Source organism: Symphodus melops, assembly GCF_947650265.1.
Source record: "Symphodus melops genome assembly, chromosome: 18".
NCBI classification, from domain to species: Eukaryota; Metazoa; Chordata; class Actinopteri; order Labriformes; family Labridae; genus Symphodus; species Symphodus melops.
The window spans coordinates 4,769,527-4,779,408 of record NC_136708.1 but is presented as its reverse complement, the minus strand read 5'-3'; the positions used below and the strand labels follow the sequence as shown (position 1 = coordinate 4,779,408).

The window sequence follows — 9,882 nt, the reverse complement described above, 5'->3', positions numbered from 1 at the left end:
TACTGCTAATGTTAATTAGCATTAGTATAAATATTGGTAAATGGACTTGGGCTTGTAAATGCTTTTCTATTTTTCTAAGTGCTTTTACACATCACACTGATGGCAGAGGTTGCTTGAAAGTTACCATCAGAAGTAACCAATCCCATTCATGCACTGCCTACGAAGCAGAGGTGGCAATTCAGGGTGAAGTATGTTGCCCATGGACACATACCTGCAGGAGCTGAGTCACAGGAGGTTCCACTTCACATTTCAGCAGTCAAGGTTTAAGAAGTAAACTCTGAGAGAAGAAATGATCCTGACATCCTGTGATGTATTTGTCTTACCCATCACAAAGTCTGTGTCACTGTGACAAATCAATCAGCACATTTTATTTAACAGTGCCCTCATCTGGTCATTCCAGACAGCTATACACCGACTCCTCACTTTAAAGTGGGACTAAAGAGGGAGAAGAAGAATAATCTCAACATGCTGAAATGAAAATCACAGGTTGTTTTAATTTCTGAGTTGATTGTTCATTTGTACAGTGTGGCTTGAAAGAAAAAAAACAAAAAACATTTTAAAGATCTCTGTATAAAAAAAAAAAAAGAGAATATTTTGTACCATTACTAGTCAGAAAGAACATTAGAGAAATACTTTACAATTAAAATATGTCAGCATTACTATGGATGTACAATATAAAGTCAATCAAATCTACATGAATGATCTATACAACTGCAGCCAGCTATGGACCTGCATTTATAAAGTACCATAAAAGAGGCAGGAAAATAAAAATATGTACATTTTCCTGCTTGGATAATTCAATTATAAACAGAATGAAAGGCTCGCTTCGTTTTCTACACAGCCGATTCAGGAACAGAAAGTGCCTTATTAGAAGATGATCTAGTGATATGTGCTCGATGAGAATCAATTAACAGAGCGACAAAAATACAGTAAAATGCACAACTTTCATATTAAGTTAGAATCAGCGATATGTGGTTTCCAAACAGAGGTCAAATTATGATTCTAATAGTGCTGTAAGTGGTTATTAAATAAGACGCGGGTCTTTCACATTTTGTCTGAACTTTAAATTAAGGATGAGATCCTGTGAGGAGTAAGGCGGGTGCTGTGTGGCACCTTAAGGTGGACCTCTGTGGTACCTTTAATATATTAAAAAAAGTGTAGAAACTCTAGTTGGATGGTACCTGACAGTGTTAGAACTAACAGTCTTCTCTGTATGTGCACAGTCTCATTGAAAATCTAAGGTGAAGGCAGGTAAAGGCGCAGTGAGTGTTTTCCCTTCAGGGACACAGTGTTATAACTCTCCATCAATCCAGCTCCAGCAAACTATTTCTCCCGCCCCAGCAGGTGGACTTCTTAATCTTTTACTGTGGGCGGCATGAACCTCCATCGAAGTCCCACCGACACCACCGAGCCCTCCCGACCTGCAGTTTGTCTGTGAACTCATCAGTGGCGGCGTCTTCTTTTCTTTTTTTTTTATATCACTTTGGTTCCAGTTATGAGCGACAGTGGCGTCATCAGCTGACGCAGCTTAGCAAGCGTCAGTTTAAAAGGGACCAAATGAGTCACATGTTCAGTTCATACTTGGAAGAGTGGGAATTGCACCCGGGTCTAAGTGCTTTACTGGTCAGCATGGGCGGCTAAGGCCGGTGGAACCTGGTGAGAGGAAAGAGAAAAGTTCAGGAAGTTGTTCATTGCCGTCTTGAGGTGAAAGAAAAGTGAAACAGAACTATTCAAGTATTGATGAGTTGCTGAATAAACAAGCTCAACAGCTGAGGTGAATTATTGATGCGTTTATGAGCCTTACCGGGTATAGATCCTGCTCTCCTCGTGAACCTCCATCTCTGAACTCTTGAATTCATTGAGCTCCTTACGGATGGCAGCCTGAGAGGAGACGTTAGACACTTCAGTGGGGAACAGTTTAATCCATTTGACAGAAAGGCACAGAAGAAGAAGAAGAAAGGAAGTGTGGGATCAAAGCTACATAAACACTAGCAGTCAAAAGTTTGGACACACCTGATTCAAATGTATGTTATCATCTCAGAGACATTTTCATCCAAAGGCTATAGCTTAAGGGTGTATTCACACCAGAAAAGTCCTTCAGTCTGCTTTCTTTGGTTCGGACCAAATACAATGTTTCTTTTTTGGTTTGGTGCGGTTTGTTTTCACATTGCACTTTTCGCAAGAGGCCCAGAATTCATAAACAAAACCACATGTGTGCGAAGATTGTTCAATCATTGGATAAAAAGGTTTAGGGCGGGGTAAAGCCGTAATCGCAAGATGAAAGCAAACAATCATGGAGAACTTGCATGCTGACACCCTAAATCTTTGGCATGCGTTTCCAATAGAAATAGAAATAGTGAAGTAGATACCTCCGTTTGAATGCATTACTTAAAAATAAATAAATAAATTCAATGTTTATGTTCTATTGTTTTAATATCCATTATTCAATATCCAAAATACTAAAAATAAAGAACAAGTCTTCTATTACTAAGTTTAAAGTCGCTATATTATAATATACTTTATTATTAATAATACCGTTACTGTTGTGTGTCCAAACTTGACTGGTAGTGCATGTACACCTTCTTTCTGGACTGATGATGATCCAGGCTAACATTCATTTTTCAAGGTTTCCTCCTGCAGCCGTGCACACGTGGTGCCCTGGTGGCCATTTACAATATTTACATGTTCATTACTTCAGCACAAATTAATCCTATTAAAAAAAACACAGTCCAGCTAGATTTGCATTGCATATATGTTTACCCCTTCAAAATAAAAGCTTTAATAGCCAGAGGTTAATGCAGCCTGTGAATAAAGTCATGAAGTTTTATAGATAAGAAGAATGTAAAGATTAAGAGTTCAGAAACACAACAAGGTAGGTCGATATGAAGACATGACATCGCCACAGACAATACTGTCAGTCTATGTAGTTCTGCCTGATCATTTCTAATCAGAGCTCTATCACTTTAACATGCTCTCTTCAAGCATACATACATCATATGTATGTATATACATGTATATATGTATATACACATATATATATATATACACACATATATATATATACATACATACATACACACACATACATATGATGTATATATATATCTTGTGTATTTTCCGAGCTTCACTGGACCAGGTAATTCACTTGCGTCCGTATTGCATTCCTGGCATTTCTCCTCGATACTGAATCTGCTTGGAATGCAAATCCTGTCATGGTTGACCAAAGTAAAAGACATTGCTGTCAAAAACGCAAACAGATTAGGCTCGCTCGCTCTAAGAAGCTCTAAGCCTCGACAGCCCTGCTCGTACAAAGGGAGGTGTACAGTGTGTGTGTGTGTGTGTGTGTGTGTGTGTGTGTGTGTGTGTGTGTGTGGCGTCTCACCTTGTCGGCAGGAGTCAGCTTTGTCCAGGGTTTGTCGGCTCGCCGGTCGTAGTCGTGGGCGTGGGTGCTCTCTACGTACTCGTGGAAGCGCAGGATCTTCCTCTCCTGAAGTTCAGCCACAGTGGGTCTCTGGGAAAGCTGGAGCCAAATAGAAGCAAAGCACGTTAGAACTACTGCAGTAAGTAAGGACGAGCATCAAATAATCATAATCATACATGAGTGTAATCCAGCTCCTTGGTTGCATCCTGACCTTTCTGGTGAGCCTCCGTTTGATCTCGCATCGCTCTAATCGCCGATCTGCCTCGTTCTTGGCTGCAGGAGGAAAAAGCATTCCATGAGAGAGGGAAACACTGCGGCCAGTCAGGTGGCTTTCAACCGAGCTGCTGCCGGCATGCTGCAGTTACATGAACCTCTAATCACTGGCTCGCTCCCTACAATGAGCCGCTTTGTTTAACGGTGGGCACGAAGAGTCGGCTTGGCCGAGTCATTCTGGGACAGACAAGACGCCGTTTGGTGGAATGAGTCCTGGATCAGAACGTGCTGACAGATTCTGAATAAAACTATTTTGATTCTTCGTGTTGGGACCTCGAAACATGAATACTGCGGGTACCCAGATGCTGCAGGATGACACGATAAACTTATGCATGATACAAAAATCAAAGTCGTATATATATATAAAGTATTTTATATACTGAAAATAAATTAATAAAAGGAGAATCAGTGTTTCGGTAACGGAGGTTAGTCAATGTCTTTGTGCATTTTCAACAGTGATCTCTCTTTGTCACTTACAGCAGCTTGTTGTTTTTTAAAGCTTTAACAGCAGTCTGTAGACAATCCGTCAAGATATTAAGGAGAGTAAACCCTCAGTTAATAACCAGAGACATGTCTGTAATTGTGTCTTTAAAGCCTTTAGATCTGTTTTTTTTAAATACATCATATTAATCACATTCTCTTTGTGCACAGTTTTTCTGGGTTGTTGTTTTTTAAAGTCAGTTCAAGCGTGTGTGTGTGTGTGTGTGTGTGTGTGTTTGCAATTATTTTTCTTTCATAAAAAAAAAAAAAAAAGAAGAAAATCCTGGAAAATGAAGATGTGAGTACAGACAACCACCCACTGAATCTAGCAGGGGGGAAAGTTAGTGTTAAGATGTCATCCATCTGTCTTTTCCCATCTTTAATAATTCATTGTGGAGTCAGTGGGGTACCGCCGTGGTGTAAGAAGCACATCTGGAGTCAGCTGGACTGATCCAGATCTAAACTTGGATTCTTTTCAACCACTGGGCTTCCTTCCTGTTACTGCTTTATTATCACTAAATGATCCAACAACTCTCGACCAAACTACTGCCACACCTTCAGACTGTGCGTGACAGGTGTCCTGACTTCACAATGACAGGCCGAGCAGATGCTCAGCGCTCATTCAGACACTGAAGGACACCTAGTGAGTATGTAGGAGGCAGCGAGGCACAAAGGATGGTCCAGTGGTAAGAGGCTCGGCTCCCCTGTGACTGCTCGACTAACATCCTAACAAGTTAACCAGCGCACAGTGGATTTAGTCTTTCAATTCATGTCATCATTATAATATAACCTGACCTCCCTCTGGAGAAACGTATATACGATATGAAGCACTGTAAAAGCTGGAATATAAGACACACCTTGTTTTTGAAGGTCTCTCTGAAAAGTTTAATCTCTGTCACTCTTTTAGTTCTGTCTGTTTTCACGTTCGGGAGTTTACACTCCGGCGAGCTACAGTACAGGCCGGGTAAGTCTTAAAGCTTCAAAGCTCTCTGCCCGACTGCGCTGGTCACTCTTTAACTTTAATGTCGGACTCGTTCAGTCAGAAGAGCACTCGACGAGGTTTATTTATGGGAACAATAAACCACCTCTTTCTGTAAATCATTCCGACCTTGTGAGGAAGAAAAGACGTGAAAAAGTTGCACACAGTGTCACTAATACAGCACAGCGTGCAATCAGCTTTCAATGGGAATGTTTGTGTATCACGTCAGGTCACACACATTGATCGTGGCTTCTGCACCCGCAGTAATGGAGGTGCATGTGTCAGCTTTTTATTCTGGTATATTGACGTATAAGAGGCAGCCAGCTTTAAGGATGAAAAAATAGAGCGTTTTGTACACCGGAGTTCACAGGATGTCTCAATGATGACACCTTCTTCTTCTTCATTATTGACAGCTTATGTGCATCGTTTGGGATAACATCAGTACTGCTTCTTGAATAAGTCATCTCAGACATACTTGGTAAATTCTCATGTGTCTTTAGCCTCAATCAATACGCCTTAGGCAAGAAGTAAAAAAAAGCTCGCCCATTAACAAGCTGATGAATGCAGAATGAAGACTATTGATTCCAGTAAAGATGAGAAAACTGGAGTTTTGACCTTGTAGTGCAGAATAAACCAATGTGCATGTTGGAGGGAGAGACAGAGTGACAGATGGAAGGAGTGTCAAAGAGTCTTACCGACGAGGATGTTCCTCTGCTCCAGCTCCTCTGCCGACGGCCTCTGACTGAGCCGCCTGATGAAAAATAACACACGTGACTTCACATTTTTAAAGGCCGATATGGATCATTGGAACAGGACTGTAATTTGTCTGGAGACGCCTCTAGCTTGGTGATAAACTACAGGTGTGTGTGTGTGTGTGTGTGTGTGCACAGTGGATGTACAGCAGCTCCAACAACACGCCTCACACCATAAATAATGGAAGTCCTCTGTCAAAGTGTGATGGATTGATGCATGTTAATGTGTTTACCGTGTCAGCGTGGTGCCGATCTTGTTCCTCAGCGCCAGCCACTGCTCCTTGTTGTGCCAGCTCGTGCCGTCGTGGTTCTCCTGGCTGTTTCTCTCCTCTCTCTCCTGTCTCTCCAGCTTCAGGGCCAACGTGTCCTTCCTCTTGACTCGGCTCGCCAGCCCACCTGACACAGATGTGAAGATGTTATTTTACATTTGGAGAGACTTTGAAGGATTCCTTACTGCTTCGTATACGTCTGTTTTGATGCGCTCACTGGCACCCACTGTCACCCTAATGATCTTTGATGTTTCCTAATTCTACACACATTTTATGAACTGGCTCCTCATGGGGCATTAGGATACTTTCACATCTACAATTTATATAGAAACCTGAAATCAACACCGTTTCCTGTTGTTTGTTTTCAGTGTTGGTAGAGGACAGGAAACAAGACTTTTTTCCCCTGTATATCCTGAAAGCCATGAAAATAAACGGCATACTGGTGCAGGCGTTTCCTTTCGGTTTAAAGTGAGAGAGCAGAGCAGAGCAATCGACAGCCCCCGTCTGTTAACTCATTGAGCATCATAATTTACGTTCCTGCTTGGCAGTCAGGCAAAGGCAGAGAACCTTGATTGATTTCCTGCGCTGCTTGAAGCAGATGATACTCTGAGGTCTTGTTTTGCAGATCAATCAATGATGGCTTCGACAGCGCTTAATGGGAAGTGCAGGTGATCTATGGCAGACGTAGTTAGATTATTTATCTGAATCCAGGAGTGTAGTGAACAAAATATGCATCTTAAAAGGAAAGTGATGACTTCAAAGTGTCCCAGCATCCTTTTGTCTTGAGATATGTAATGCAAACATTAATAAAAGGTAAAAATCTATTCGCTCCAGTCGGTCCATTTCAGGCTAAATGTAGCAGTAAAGAAAAGACAAACTTACTCGTAGGAGTGTCCTCGTCCTCGTCATCATCGTCTGTGTCTCTGTACAGGATGGGGCCGTCGGAGTCCGACTCTTCCTCGCTGCCCCCCGGACCGTCACCCTCGAGGATGACGCTCACTCTGGAGTCTACCACTAATCCCCTCCTGCTACGGGCCTCCAGCTCTGCCTGGCGAGAAGGCCTCTGAGGATGGAGCTTCCTCATCTCCTCCTCCATGTCGAAGTCGTCATCTTCCGGCCTGAAATCAAGTACGGCTCTGTTATTTCCAAGAGTGGGAATAAACTGGTAATACTTGTTTTTCCAACTATAATCTGACGATCTAATCCAGTATGCAGACGAGTACGAATCGGTGCTGTCGCGGGAAATTTTGCAACCAACATGCCGGGTGCAAGAAAGACCAAATATTTGTTGCAAAGAATAAGGCACCGTTTTACATAACTCTCATTTGTCTGACTGCTTAGTGTTGCTCTCTAGAATCCTGAGCAGCTTCAAACACATGGAGTCCGATGGGTTTTTTGGGGTTTTTTGGTGTTCAGCCCCTCAACGCTTTAGACACTCATTTGTCCCCACAGCCATCAGGCTGTTCAACAGCAGGAGCTAATCTGTGTTTATATATATTCTCTTTATACATAGTATACAATATCATTACAATGTTATTATGTCACCTTTATTATATTATATCTATACTATCTATATTATATATTACATTATTACATTATACTCTTATAACTATATATCTATAATCTAGTCAAAACTGCACTATATTTATTATACTTAAACGTATTACTTATAACTGTCAACACTGTTTACATAACCTTCTGATCACAAATGTCACTAAAATTCTTCACTGGTCACTTTAACATGCCATTTACTGCACAGTATTATTACTATCTTTTTCATTGTCCTGCTGAGTCCGCCACACTATAGTCCTCTGTATATATCCCCCCCTTACTACCTGGATTGCATTTATGTTTATGTTATTATTTGATTTGATTTTGACTTTTTGTTTTGATTCTGCACTGCTGCTGCTGTAATGCAGGAATTTCCCCATTGGGCATCAATAAAGTTATATCCAATCCATCCAATCCAATTCTTCTTTACATCATGTCTTGCCTCCTTAAGGCCCTGACACCAAGCACGACTGGTGGCGTCGAAGGCCACCTCACAGCTGCACAAGACTACAGCCGACTGCCAAACGCGAAAGAGCTCTCCTTTGTTCTCTGATGCTCTGTTATGTGAGAGTGTCGTGAACAGAAAGTGGGACACTTACAGCCTGAGAGGTTCGATGGTGATGGGGAGAGAGTAGCGCGGGTTAACCCCGGCCTCAGTGACGAACTCTGGAGGAGATTCAAACAGCTGGGAGTGAGCCCGCTGCGAGCCGTCAGGGTTGGGCTGAGCCTGACCAGGGCTGGCTAACGCTCTCTGGATCAGGATGTGTAGGGGGATGGATGGAGGCTGGCTCTGAGGCTCGGTGGTGATGCTGGGGGGATCCTCTTGGAGAGTGGGCACAGGACCAGCAGAGGTGGAGTTGGGCGGCTGCAGTGACTGAACTCTCGGAGGAGACGGAGGTATGTGGGACGGTGGGGAAGGCAGAGAATCAATGAAGGCCTGGTGAGCCGCAGTGTTGAGCTTGTCGTCAACGTTCTCCCCGATCTGGACAGTAGGGGGCGTCTGGAAAGAAGCTGGATCAGCGGTGGGAGGCTCCGACACTTGACTTGGAGGAGAAGGGTCGACGGAATGGCGCTTGGTTACAGGGGTCATCCTCTTGGGTGGTGTTGGTGGCGAGCGCTTCTCTGGCGCCGGTACTATGATGACACCACTGCCAGCCTGAGAAAGTTCCGCTGTTAAATCAAAAACAAAACTGTTAAAATAGAAACATAGAAAACAGGAGTGTCACAACTCTCCAAAACATTGATTTGATATCACATTTTAATTTAAACCTCTCCACCAGCAAGTGTATTAATATGTAAAGAGGAACATTAGTCATTTGATTTGAGTCCAATAATTGATTACTCAGCAAATGTGGATGTTATGAAGCAATCTGTAATAATGTTTCCTTTTTGTGCCTGTAGTTCCAGACTAAGTTTAAATTGAGCAGCCTAAAGAGCGTGGGCAGAAATGAAATGAAGCATCTGTTGGTTTGACATTGGGTCTCTTTGATTTGGTTTGTAGAAGGTGTTTGAGGTTGGGATAGGTTGGCCCATGTGTTTGTTCAGGTGTTTTGGAGTATTTAGAATTGAGAAAATACAATATAAAAAACTAAAGAAAGCATCTGTTGGTATAATCTTTATATCTGTATAAGCCTTTTGTGTCAGTATGGTTAAGTATACACAGCTGAAACTAAATGTAGCGGAGATGTAGCTAAAAACTGTATTTTATCGTTAGTTATTACACTAATAACTAATAATATTAAGTTATCTGGTCTTTCTTACAAGAAGAATAAGATCTCAAACATTTAGCGTGTAAATGTCATTAGAACATTTGTGTTAAACTATGAAGATGCTGACAGCAGATTATCTTCCTTTTTTTGATGTAACAAAATAGGTACAGGTGTAAAGAAAAAAATACACAGAGAATTAAGTTTTCTAATTTTATACCAATCATTTTCACCTGGAGAGTCAAAATCATGAGACCCTTAACAGAACATTTCAAAATGCAGAACCTGCAATCAGAGAACATTTCCAGGCAAATTATGTAGCAAGCCAAGTTAGTGTAATTAAAAAACAACAACGAGCCATCGGGTCAGGAGGAGAATATAAACACAGTCATGTTACTGTTGGTTGCTGGGTCAGTAGGGGGATGACGCACACACACATACACACACACAT

The 9,882-nt window shown here is 42.0% G+C and overlaps 1 protein-coding gene across 5 annotated transcripts in view; it reads right to left on the bottom strand.

Annotated features, from left to right (window-relative positions):
* Positions 1 to 474: 474 nt before the first annotated feature.
* Positions 475 to 9,882, bottom strand: part of phactr4a (phosphatase and actin regulator 4a) — a 36,015-nt gene continuing 26,607 nt past the window's right edge. For all 5 annotated transcript variants that reach the window (XM_079368518.1, XM_079368517.1, XM_079368516.1 and 2 more), the window contains 8 exons: positions 8,325 to 8,895; positions 7,057 to 7,292; positions 6,139 to 6,301; positions 5,849 to 5,904; positions 3,633 to 3,694; positions 3,383 to 3,520; positions 1,805 to 1,881; positions 475 to 1,653 (listed from right to left, as the gene is read on the bottom strand). In XM_079368518.1, the coding sequence (XP_079224644.1) occupies positions 1,638 to 1,653; positions 1,805 to 1,881; positions 3,383 to 3,520; positions 3,633 to 3,694; positions 5,849 to 5,904; positions 6,139 to 6,301; positions 7,057 to 7,292; positions 8,325 to 8,895 (1,319 nt within the window). In that variant the 3' untranslated portion in view covers positions 475 to 1,637. The remainder of the gene's footprint in view (positions 1,654 to 1,804; positions 1,882 to 3,382; positions 3,521 to 3,632; positions 3,695 to 5,848; positions 5,905 to 6,138; positions 6,302 to 7,056; positions 7,293 to 8,324; positions 8,896 to 9,882) is intronic.